Source organism: Panthera leo, chromosome A1 (genome assembly GCF_018350215.1).
Source record: "Panthera leo isolate Ple1 chromosome A1, P.leo_Ple1_pat1.1, whole genome shotgun sequence".
NCBI lineage: Eukaryota > Metazoa > Chordata > Mammalia > Carnivora > Felidae > Panthera > Panthera leo.
In genome coordinates, this window is record NC_056679.1 from 81,942,349 (window position 1) to 81,955,079 (window position 12,731).

The following is a 12,731-nucleotide window of genomic DNA, read 5'->3' on the forward strand; positions in this document are numbered from 1 at the left end:
TGGCTGGTTGGCTTGGTTAGAACGGCAGTTTGCTCGGAGCCGACTTTGGCTACTGTGAAGTGAGGCTCCTGCGCCCTGACCGGGTGGTGGCCCCACACAGCCCTGCGCAGACTTCCTCCTGGAGGGGGGAGGCGGTGCCCACCCTCGGGGTTTGCACCCCGGAAACAACAGCTTTGTCCTTCAAAGGAAGTCCTGCTTATTAGTGGCAGGCAGGAAACAGGGCCGCGTCCTGGCCCGCAGGCAGCCTGCGCTGGGGGATCTGAGGAGCAGACACAGAGCGGGGGCCCCGGGCACCAAGGCCTGAACCCCAGGCCTCTGTCTGCAGCTGCTGCATCTGGGGCCCCCCTCATCTGCCTGGAGTTTAGGAGCCAGCACGGTCTGGCCAAGTCAGGGGGCCTTGGCAGTCTGAGGGGTCGGACCCACTTGGTGAATTCTCTGCCGTGTGGGTGCCTGCACGGGGAAGAGAGGCTGGCCCCCAGCCCTGCCCCCACTCCCCCCCAGCACCCGCTGGGCCTGGGGCTCCTGCCTCATCAGGACCTGCCCTGCTCGGAGGTCGCAGAGCCACTGGGCGGTCCATGTGGCCGCAGGCTGGTGTCGACTGGAGCCAGGCCGCCAGCTCCAGACGGCGTCCAGGCGCCACGAGACACAGGGACAGCATGCGACCTCTGCGCTCAACCCGGTTAGAGCCACGTGGCTGTGTCACTGGTTCCCAATATTGTTGATGCCAGCATCACCCAAACAGCTTCTATCTGCCCTGTGAGTCCTAAACTGATAAAATCTATCAACTCCGGGGCCAGCGGTCTGGCTCTTGCCCACAGGAATGTCTTCATCCTGGGCCCTGGCCACAAAGAATGTGAACAATTCAACTCCCAGCCTGGTGGTGGCTTCAGGCTGCCCCTCAGTCCCCAGGACAGCGCCTCACCCCTGCACGCTGGATGTGTCCCCACCTAACCCCCCCTAGTCATCAGGGTATCTCCTCACCCCTGCACGCTGAATGTGTCCCCACGTGACACCCCTCCCCCCACCAGTCCCCAGGACACCTCCTCAACCCTGCACATGCCTGCTGGTGCCTGGCCTGCGGTGCGTTCTGGGTACCATCCCCTGAGAGAACCCACCTCTGCCAAAGTCTTTCCCTTTACGTGGACAGACCCTGGCCAGTCTCTGCCTGAGTGTAGATGCTTCGTGGGACCTGGCCTGGCAGCTCTGATGGGGTGGGTGTTGCTGGGGCCTCTCCCTCAGCCCCTCCCTCTACTGAGCTACCACACTTTCTCAAACACTGACTGCTGTTGGCACTCAGCAGACCCCAGCTGGAGGCTGGGTACAGGGCTCCCTGTTGGTGTGATGGAAACGTTCCGGAACCAGATGGTAGTGATGGCTGCACAGTCTTGTTAATGTATAAAACCCACTGACGTGTACATTGTTGAAGGGGCAGTATTATGGCATGTGACTTGTATTTCAGTGAAAAGGGGGCAGAAAATACGGTATCAACCCACGCGAAGCATACAGAGCAGAGCCAAGAGTGTGGCACGTGCCTGGTTCACAAGAACGAAACTCTCATCACCGTGAAGAATGACTCTTGGCTGAGCGGATGCCCTCCGAGCTGCAGGGGAAATGCTCGGCTGAGCTGCCATCTGCCCTACAGAAAGAGGAAAAGGTCTAGGAGCAGAGGCCTTGTTCAAGTCGTGGCTTCCCAGGTGCCCATGTTACATGTGCAGGTGTGTCCTCTTCCCGTGTCCTACCTAAAGCCATTGAATTATGGAATTTAATATACACGAAAGAATGCTTAAAACAAACGTATAAGGCGGTGCTGCTGACACAGAAGGGATGATGAGACGGGCCAGGAGTTCAGGCGCCCCGGAGCCCAGTCGCTCCCTCCTCTGTCCCAGTGCGGGATTTTGTGTGGACATGTTTCCAACTCCTTTGGGTCAATGCCAAGGAGCGTGACTGCTGGACCAGGTGCTAAGAGCGTGTTTGGCTTTGTGAGAAGCCCCTGGACAGTCTGGCGAGGCGGCCGCACCGTTCCGCACTCCCAGCAACACAGAGCAGGGCTCCTCAGGGCGCTGTGTGTGCAGCGGGGTCCTCGGGGTCCTCGTGGGTGTGCGGCAGGGTCTCCCGGTCGTGTCCGTGTGCCGTCCCTGTCCCCGGAAGGCGAGGAACGCTTCTCATGTGCTCAGCTGTCAGCTGCATGCCTTTCAGGGTGAGTGTCTGTTAGGTCTTTGACCCATTTTTTAACGAGTTGTTTTATTGTTGAGTTTTGAGAGTTCTTTGTATATTCTGGATCTCAGTCCCTTACCAGATGTGTCTTTTGCAAATACCTTCTTCCCAACTATGCTTGTCTCCTCCTTCTTCTGATGCTGTCTTCTTCAGAAGTCTTTGCTCTGTTAGAGCCCAGCTTGTCCATTGTCTTTCACGGATGGTGCCTTTGGTGCTGTGTCTACGAAGTCATCGCCGTGCCCAGGCCACCCAGGCTGTCTCCTGTGCCCCCATCTGGGGCGCTATACTTTTGCCTTTTCCGTGTAGTAGGTATGTGATCCACTCTGAGTTGTGAAGGTGTAAGGTCTGTGTCTGGATTCATTTCTCGGCACGTGGACGTCCAGACGCTCCCGTGCCATTTGTGGAGGGGACTGTCTATATGTCTATATGGGTTCCTTTGCTCCTTTGTCAAAGACCAGTGACTGTGCTGATGTGGGTCTGTCCATGGGCTCTCTGTTCGCTCCGCTGACCTGTCTGTTCTTTCGGCAGACCCAGCCTGTACTGACCACTGCAGCTTTGCACAGGTTTTGAAGTCAGATAGCCTTGGCCTTCTAACTTGCTTCTTCAAGTTCTTGATTTTTAGTGTAGCTGAAGTTTTACATCTTTTCCTGTTATTGGAGCATTTTGTGTTTTATTTAAGAAATAGTTCTCTACTTCAGGTCATGGTAATACTCTTCTGTCACAAGGCTCAGACCAGTCTGTGTAAATGGCCACAGAGTAAACATTGCTGGTTTAGGGGGCCAGGAGGTGTGTGGCAACCACTTGGAAGTGCCATTGGGGAGCAAAAGCAGGTGTAGACATGTGGCTGTGTTCCAGTGAGCTTTATTAACACAGAGAGAGGGATGGACCACACTGGGCCCACAGGCTGTAGTTTCACATTTCTAAGTGCTTTATAAATTACTTTTAGATTTAAATATATTCTCTACCTTGTGTTATGTGAGATGGAGGTAAAAATTTCCTTTATCTTTAATGCAGTGGTTTCAACAGGGATGATTTTGCACCTGGGGGACATGTGGCAGTGTCTGGGAGGGTTTTGATGGTCATGAGTGCTGTGGCCAGGCCAGGGGGTGCAGCCAGCTCCCAGACGGCAGGGATGCCACTAAATGACCCAGAATAGCCCTGCTCGTAAATAAGACTCCCAATCAATAGTATCCTAAACACACAGAACAAAAAACAAAATTATTGTGGCTCTTCTCATTAAAAGCAAAAAAGCACCTTAGACCATAAATGTGTAGACAGCATAATCCATTCCTCACTCTATCTCCATGGTGCAAAATCAAGTGTGTCCTACCCTCCTCCATGAGGCAGATTCAGGCTCATCCAGCCCCACATCCACGGCCCACAGTCAGGGTCCCCCCAGCCCCACGTCCACGGCCCACAGTCAGGGTCCTCCAGCCCCGCGTCCACGGACCACAGTCAGGGTCCCCCCAGCCCCACATCCACGGCCCACAGTCGGGATCCCCCCAGCCCCGCATCCGCGGCCCACTGTCGGGGTCCCCCCAGCCCCGCGTCCGCGGCCCACTGTCGGGGTCCCCCCAGCTCCGCGTCCGCGGCCCACAGTCGGGGTCCCCCCAACCCCGTGTCCGTGGCGCACAGTCAGAAGGATGGAGCTCCGTATGCTGCAGACCCCTCAGCAGCTGGCCCGCCTGGACTGGGCAGAGGTGAGGACACCAGTCTGCCGGCACAGCTGGGGAATGCACCCTGCCCTCAGCTCCGTGCTGCTACCTATGAGCTTGTTCTCGGCAGCAGGGGTCCTGCTGGTGTAGTCTCAGGAAACACGTTTGTGCCCATGTCTCCCTGGACAGAAGAGGACTCCGTGGTGGTCAGAATCCCCCTGAGCCATGGCCTCGGTTGTGTGTGTGCTCTCAGCTCTGGCTGCCCTGGTCTTCTCAAGAGATTGGGGCTGGCTCGGGAAGCATTCCACAGGAACATTCCAGAGCTGCCTCCACGGTGAGGGAAGCCAGACAGCACCAGGGGAACGGTGCAGCAACAAGCCAATCCGGCCCCAAAGCTGCTTTGGGCTCCCAGGGCCTCATGAGACCAGCTGGTGGGCAGTACAGGGCTCTCCTGGGGGCGACAGGCAGAACTCGTCTTCCACACTGAGAGTTGCTGGTGCTGGGGTCGTCTGGCTTGCAGGGGTGGTGGTGAGGGGGCCTTCCTGCCTGTTGAGCAGGCAGTGTCCAAGCCTTGGTTGTCCTGGTCAATGCCAAACCCCCAGGAACTGAACTCTCACCCCCCAGATGGACGGTGTCTCCAAGTCCTGGCCTGACCAGCTCAGCCCCACCCGACCACCTGCCCGTTCCAGAGCCCGTGGATGGGCTTGGGGTCCCCATATGGTGCAAGCTGGCATGCCTGTCCACCCTGGTCACAGACCACAGAGCAGCCCGTGAACACGTGGCCTTCAAGGTCACGGTTCCCCCCATCCCTTGTTTCCCGTGTGGAAACCTAACTGAAGAGTCTCAGACTAGTTTTTTCAAGTCCTGAGTCAACAGAACTTGTGCCCCGATGCTGCCACTCAGGAAAACAACAGAAAGGACGCAGCCGGGAGGGCAGTGGTGGTTGGGCCAGGGGGTCCCAGGGACACAGTGAATGTGCTGGGACTAGTGGCCACCCTACGTGGCCAGGCCTGCCTGCCAGAGCCTGTGGGCCTTGCCGCGTCCTTGCCCTGGACCTACGGCCTTCTGCAGTTACCTCGAAGGTGAGCTTGGTCCGGGGAGGGGTCCCTGCGGGCAGGTGTCTGTGATGGCCATCAGCTCCCTGAGTCCTGGAGAGCTCTCCAAGGGCAGGCCAGCTGTGGGTGCACAGGGATACTCCCCCCGCCTTCACCAGGGTGCAGTGGGGGGTCACCCGGCTTGCCGATCCAGCAGGGGCTTCTGGCACAGTGCTCAAGGCCATAATGTTTTCTAGAAATCTGGAAAGAGGCCTCTCTGCTTCCAGTGGTGCACGGCTCACTTTGCCTCTCGTGTGAGGATCACTGAACCCTGCTTCCTCCGACTTCTCTTGCTTCTCTCTGGGTCAGGTGGTGACTTAGACTCATTCGGCACAAGAGACCGTTCGGTGCTCGGCTGATAGAGCTTTCAGGGATCACTCTGTCCTGGGGAATGACAGGCTGGGGGACCCTCGGCTGCCATCTGCAGGGCAACATGTAAAAGGAAACCCAGAACCTGCCCCGCAGCCCAGAACATTCTCTGGTGTTTGGTGTTCGAAGAAAAAAAATCTCAGTCTTGAAGAGACTGTCATTGAGCGCGACGCCCAGCGGACACTGAAAACGTCCCTGGCACATTCTGCATGAACACCACATGGCCACCGGCCACGGGGCGGGCGCCCTCCGGTGACCATGGCGTTGGGCAGACAGACAAGCTGTAGCCCTAACCTTGGCGCTGCTCTCCGCACCCCCACCCCCTGCCAGGCCTTGGTGACCTTGGTGCGTGCTGGCAGCTCTGGGGCCCCAAGTGTGTTTTCCAGGGGGGGGGTCTTCCTGGGCTCAGTGGGCTACGGGTCATTGCCTCCACTCCATCTCCTGGTGCCGATTCCAGCAGCCCCACCGCAGAGCAGGGACCTCCCGGAATAGAGAAAACAGGGATTCCCTTTACATACAGAGAAAGAAGGAGGCTCAGAGGTGAGTGGGTTTGTCTGGGGGAAAAGCAGCAGGTGCTGGCCAGCCTTGATGCTGGAGGAGTGGCCAGGGCCCCCTGCCTCTGCCTGGGTTGCATCCACGGCACAGAGAACAAGGTGGCAGCTCCCAGAGCCAGGGGCGGTTGAGGGGTGGCGGAGAGGGCACCTGGGGCAGAGGCTGGCACTCGGGACCCTGTGCCGCTGATGCCGGCTGCCAGGCACTAATGGGCAAAGACTGGAGATGGCAGCACAGTTAGAAATGGTTCTGTAGATGTTTTATTTTTCCATGTTTTCAGGCCAGAAAGAAGCATTTGGTAATAAAAATAACAGAATTATTTTCCTGGGTCTGCTCCGGTGAGCGCCAGCCTCCTGCCTCCGGCCTCCCTCTAGGAGGCTTTGGGGGTTGGGGCTGCGGCTTCGGGTCACTAATACTAGTCCCCTCAACTATTTACACATATGTTACAAGGCAAAGAACAGTCTCGGAGAAAGCGGCCTGCAGGGGTGTGGGGTCCGGAGAGGCTGACGTGGGCAGGTGGGTGGGGTCACCGCGGCCTTCTCTTCCTGCTGCTCTAGGGGCTGGCCTGCTCGACGGGGGGGCAGGAGTGTGATGTGATGTCACTGTGCTTGTAGGCGGCCTCGTCCAGGTCCAGCGTCTGCTGGTTGACCTCCAGGGTCATGCAGCCGCGGTAGAAGGCCGTGACTGGCGCTGAGGTCACAGGCACGTCTGGGCCAGTGGGGAAAGAACAAACAGCATCTTAGCAGGCGAGCCACCCGTCCATCTGGAGCCTGGGTGGCCCACCCACCACATCCCCCACCTCGTTGCTGCTCCCAGGCACCCCTGGGCCCCTCTCCATCCTGGCCTTTTGTCCTCAAGGGCACAGATTCCTTTCTGTCCAAAACAGCACCAGCTCGGCCAATGTCCACAGGCACCACTGAACACCCGGCCAGGTCCCCAGGAAGTGCACATGAACAGTCACATCAGTAAATCAGTGTTATCTCCTTCTTGGCCCAAATGAGTCACTCAGGCTGCGGGGTTCCCAGTCCATCATCTTCAAGAGCTTGTTTGTTAAAACTAAATGGAGTGTGTGTTTGGCAGCCAAGGCAGGAATCGTGCGTTCTGCACAAAGGAGAACCTACACTGGGCTGTGCGGGGGCGCACGTCAGCCTTTCAACCACCTTTCTACCACTTTGCCCCGATCACTTGGCTCACGGCCACGGGCAGTCATGTTCTGCCTGGTCAGGAACGGGTTCCCAGCGTGCAGGAGGTGGCCGTATGCCAGCACTTCCTGGGGCACGGAGGACTCTGTCCCCAGAAGCTGCATGTTAGGACAAGGAGGCAGGTTGGTGGGGGCCTTGGCCAGAGCCTCTGTCTGATGCATGCTCAGGTGGGCGCTCTTGGAGGACACAGGTGCATCATGTTCAGGCTGACACCCGTCCCCACTAAGCATGGTCTCAGACTCAACCCCTGAACTGCCCAGCTGGTGCTGATAAACACAGAGCCATCACAATGCCCGTCAAGAGGTGCACCTGCAGTTTTCTCTTCCTCTAAAACAAAAGTTCTTTCTGGACAGAAATGCCCTGGCCCAGTCTAGAGCCAGCACATTGAGGACGGTGAGACAGCTGGTGTTCCCCCCCCTCACCGAGCGCCCCTCCTTCCCCAAGTGCCCCTCCCCCCAGCACCCCTCCCTCCCAGAGCACCCCTTCCCCCCGCCCCCCCAGTGCCCCTTCCCAGGTGTGCAGCCCCAGGAGCCCTACCTGGAAGTCCGCCAACAAAGGTGAGCACAGAGCCCTGCAGGTGCCTCTCGAGCACAGCCAGGCTCTCCTGCAGCCCCGCGGCGCTCACTTCGCTCTGGCCCCTGGTGCCGTCCACCTCCAGGGTGGCCTCACCCTTCTGCACAGAGACGGCCACTCGGTGCTCCTGGCCGTCACAGACCTTGATCTCCATCAGGGCCAGGGTGACTCCCTCCACAGCCAGGACGACCAGCTGTGGGGAGACATGCACCTGAGCAGGCCGGCCTCCTGCCCCGTCTCCCATCACTCGAGCCCTGGGGCGGGCGGGTGGGGGCGGGGGGGAGGCAGTGTCCCTGCAGCCTGCACTCTGTGGCCCACTGGTGCGGGAGTCAGTTTCCATGTGTGTAAGATGGGGGCGGGGGGGGGGGCGCCACACCCTCCAGTCATCCAAGTGGGGGTGCCGCCAGTGCGGCCATGATCTGGAAGTGGGACGTGGCCACTTCCTCGACGTGAAACTGCCACATAGGCCACAACGCAGTGGTGGGAGATGCGGGGCAGTAAGTGCAAGCATCCCAGAAGGCAGCTGGCCCTATGCATATGGGGATGCTCTCACCAGACAGAACAGCCTCCAACAGCTGGGAACAGAAACATACTCCCACAGCAGGGAACAGAAACACACACTCCAGTAACGGGGAACAGAAACACACTTGGAACGGACATGCTCCAAAAGCAGGGAACAGAAACACACCCGGAACAGACAGGCTCTGAAAGCAGGGAACAGAAACACACACTCTGGTAACGTGGAACAGAAACACACTCTGACAGCAAGGAACAGAAACACACTTGGAACAGCCACGTTCCAAAATCAGGGAACAGAAACATGCTCTGAAAGCAGGGAACAGAAACACGCTCTGTAATCAGGGAACAGAAACACGCTCTGACAGCAGGGAACAGAAACACATTTGGAACAGACACACTCCGGAAGCGGGGAACAGTAACACGCTCTGGCAACAGGGAACAGAAACATACTTGGAACAGACACGCTCCGAAAGCAGGGAACAGAAACATGCTGTGACAGCACAGTTTGGCCTGATGTCTCTCATTCTGCACCCCGGACAGTGAGCACTATTGTGTGGGAGCGCCAAGCTGTTTGCAGGCAGGCTGGGGAAGGAGGTCTGGTGTGTGGACTGGTGTTCAGTGGTGGTGGGTCTGGATGTGGTCCTGCTACTGCCTGGTCCTGGGAGCCTAGGGCTGGACCACCTGGGGGGCAGGCTGCCTCGGTGTGCATGCACCCTCCTGGTCAGCCGGGTCCTCATGCTTTGGATAGAGGCAAGAGCATAAAGGCTCCTTCCACAGCCTCTTCGCTGTTCCCTGGGGAAACAGTGGGTCCCACATGGCAAGAGTCAGCGTGGCTGGGTGTGAAGGGTTGGCTGAACCCGGGGCTTGGCCTGCATCCCCCAGAGTTCTGGGCTGGGCCTGCACATCTGAGCTGGCAAGGGAAACTGGAAGCCTGAGTTTGTTAGTGAAGTGGTCACAAGTGTGAGTGACTGATGTACATCGTCCTAAACGGCCAAGTCGGCCGAGTGTCTGGTGGGATGTGGCCCTGCCACGCAAGTGCTCCCGGGCCGCGGCCCACACGGCTCTGACCACAGGTTGTGTCAGGTGACCTCGGGTCAACAGCGTCCCCGGCCGTGTGGCTGTTGGACTCGCAAGGGCCGCATGACGCCAGGGCAGGGCTTCCAGAGGCAGGAGCGGGGGACCCGCCCAGGAGGGGAGGCCTGGGCAGCAGCGAGTGGTACCTGCTTCTTGAGCTTCTTGGTGGAGTGGTAGTCGACCAGGGCCACGGAGAGGGCGACCACGCGGTCGCCGCCCACCAGCGCGAGCAGCACCCCTGTGTCAGTGGCGGGGCGGATCCAAGCCACGACCTCTATTTCCCAGGCTGCCTCGGTGCCAACGGCCGCGGACGTCCGAGCTGCGGTGAGGGCGGCACATCAGAAGGCGATCCGGGTGGGGCAGGACGCGGTGAGTGGGGGTGGCCGTGGAGGGCAGGCGGGGTGACCGCGAGAGGGCCGTCCCCGTGGGGGGCTTCTGACCCGAGCTCTGGGCGCCTGAGGAGCGGCGCCTGCCCCTCCCTGCCTGCTTTCCCCCCCAGGACGGGCCAGAGCCTTGCCCGCAACCCCACCGCGCCCGCCTGTGTCCCTCAGGCAGTTTGACAAGGTCGGAGGTGCTTGGAAGACGCTGACCGAGCGCCATCCCCACAGACCACACAGTTTCGCGTGAGGCGAAGCGTTGCTGCCATTCTACCGCCTCAGCCGAGCGGCTCCTCACTTAGGCACCTTATGTATACATGGCCTACGTGATGTCGTACGTGTGCTAAGTGTGTGGTGCAGAAACGATGCACGGGGGCCTGAGGCAAGGCATGTCGAATGTCCCCACGTGTCCTGCGTGGACAGTTCCAGAAGACATATTTTGGTAGAAAGGGCTGGACTGTGGTTGTGTGAGGACAAATATCACGCCACATTTCCTCCCTACACTTGAATCATCTGACGACCAGAAGCCCCTTTGCTCCGTGGTTGTAAGCGCCTTTGTCTCAGAAGATCTTCCAAGTCCTGACGAAGGAGCCGGTTCGGGCCTCTGGTGCTGCAGCAGGGGCCATATCCGTTGGAGCGTGGGCGCCCTGACCACAGGCCGGCTGGCACCACGGTGAACCACAACCTGGGCTCCTGGCTGCTTCCACTGGACTACAAGCACTGCAAATCATCTGTGCGTCCCCCGACCCTAAGTGGGGCTCGTTACAGTCCGTTCCTGATAATCATTCACTGAATCCAATGGGCGCAGAACTGGAAAAAGCAGCCAAAAAACAAAAACAAAAACCAGTGATCTTCTCCATGGCCAAGTTTCACCTTTATTCTTGATGGAAGAGAGGAGTGTTTCCTGGCCCTGAGTTTTCCCCGAGACGGGACCGGCGCACCGTGGGGGCGGAATCTTTCAAGGCACTGGAGCCACGGCTGTGCTGAGAAGCCTCGGCGAAGAGGGTCTCCCCCTGAACTGCCGCTTGGTGCAGAGTCTGTGACTCTCAGGGAGGCTTCTCTGTTCTAAGATGCGACTGTCCGAGGTTATGAGAGACGCATCGAGTTCTAAGTGCCATCTGGCCTTTGCTGTCATAGAACTGACTGCCCCAAACCAGTCCACGTGGACAGTGCACAGACCGTGGTATGCACAGGTCTGTGTTACAACAGAAAATGTCTGTGATACTCAGAAGAAAAGTAATGAAATGTTTTGTGATACCAGATTTTACCCTGAACATTATAATGATGTTCTACATCTTCCTGTTTAACAATGAGACCAAAGGAATAACGTGTATGTTGTTACCGGCTGGTTCTTTCCTCAGGAACACCTAGCACTTTCGACAATGAAAGCAAAGATACAGGTGGGGGGTGACCCAAGGTCCTGAGAGGACAGCCTGCCTCACTGAGGGTAGAGGAGTGGGCCCCCATGGCCTCCCAGTGGGAGGGGTCATGTGGTCTGTGGTGGGGGTGGCAGACGGGAGCCTAACATAACCAGCTCGCCATCTGGGGAGAGAGGGTCTGCAGGTGGCCCGTGGAGACAGGGAGGACAGAGCCAGACCCCAGGAAGGAGCCAGGGTGCACTGCGGGGGGGGGGGGCACCTGGACTGCAGTGTCGGCTGGGAGCAGGGAGGCACCTGTGAGGCCACCAGACACACAGGCTGTGGACGTGGGGTGGGTGGGGGGCACCTGGGCCCGTGAACCCGCCAACAGGGTCCACACAGTCGTGTGCATGTGCATTTTCCTGGGCCTGGGACCTGGCTCTCCTGATTCTCCAGGCACAGTGACAATAATTTAGGGCTCCAGGTCGCATGTGCTCAGGAAACAAGGTTAATTTTAAACCTAAGTAAGAGAGAGGAGGGAAAATCCCTTGGTCCCAGGGTCAAACAGAACCACTCAGCAGTCACCACTGACCCGCGCTGTTCATGCTGGCACCCTGAGCTCTTTTCCCACTAGCTGGCGATCGAGGACGCACATGATTTAGAACTTCAGTCCCAGGTAAAGTCTGTTTCTGAGACTGTTCCTCTGTCAGCATGAGCGGGTTGTTCGTTGCGTTGTGGCCCTCCAAGGTGGCTGTGCCGCTCTTCTCTCCTTTAACACTAGAGCTCTCCAGGGGCCCTGAGACGGCCCCTGCGACTCCAGGGTGCTGCCCCTCAGGGTCCCCAGGACGGCCCCTGTGACCTCGGGGTGCTGCCCCTCGGGGTCCCTGGATGGTCCCTGTGACTGGGGTGCTGCCCCTCATCCGCTCCTCAGGACGCTCTGACTGCAGAGTCAGCCATGTTCCCCACAGCCGGTGTGGACACACCTACACTCATCTCGTCCAAGAACCGTCTGTAGGCATCCTCTCAGATCCTTCATGTCCTCCTGCCTGCCCGGCCCCAGCTGCCCCGGTACCAGCACGGCCGCGGTCTTCTCCCATCTGTCCCGTCCTCCTCACTGGCTGATGTGAGACCCAGAGCGGGAGCAGCCACCCGCGAGGTGGCTTCCTGCCTCATGTGTTTCTCACTGCCTGTTGTCTGGAGGCCCAGCCCCAGCCCGGGAGCCCACACTTACTGTAATCGAGGCTGTAGAAGGCAAAGCCAGTCCCGGGGTAGAAGGACCCTCTCTCCGTCACGGAGAAACACTGCATCTTGGAGTTTGCTTTCACCGTTTCTTGGATGGTGGTGTCCTCGCCACTCAGCCAGTTCCAGCTCCTCATACAGCCATCTAGACGGGGGTTTATCTGGGAAGACAGAGAAATCCACATGGCTTCCTGGGACCACAGAGACTCCCAGATACCATGACTAGGGGCCATGTGGTCAGAGCGTGGGATGCCCTCTGGGCTCAGGCATGTGGAAATCTGCCAAAAGATGAACAAGTCCTACTTGTAAAGATGACTTATTTCCCTAAAGGGCTCCACACTGGACACGATGACTCCTTGCAGGAGGCCCAGCACTCACGGCGGGTCCTCCTGCCGTGCGTCGTGCACGGACGCCCACCTTCTGTGGTCGCGCGCTCACTCCCAGAGCAGAGCACTGGCCACCCCCGGGAGGACATGGGACAAGGTGATGTGAGCAGTGGTACCTG

General features: G+C 58.7%; 1 protein-coding gene across 1 annotated transcript in view; it reads right to left on the reverse strand.

Moving 5' to 3' along the window:
- Positions 1–6,136: 6,136 nt before the first annotated feature.
- GAS6 (growth arrest specific 6) overlaps positions 6,137–12,731 on the reverse strand; it is a 32,838-nt gene continuing 26,243 nt past the window's right edge. Inside the window, exons 12-15 of the mRNA XM_042930830.1 lie at positions 12,219–12,387; positions 9,399–9,571; positions 7,624–7,852; positions 6,137–6,592 (exon numbers count right to left, since the gene is read on the reverse strand). Coding sequence (XP_042786764.1) covers positions 6,438–6,592; positions 7,624–7,852; positions 9,399–9,571; positions 12,219–12,387 — 726 coding nt within the window. The 3' untranslated portion in view covers positions 6,137–6,437. The remainder of the gene's footprint in view (positions 6,593–7,623; positions 7,853–9,398; positions 9,572–12,218; positions 12,388–12,731) is intronic.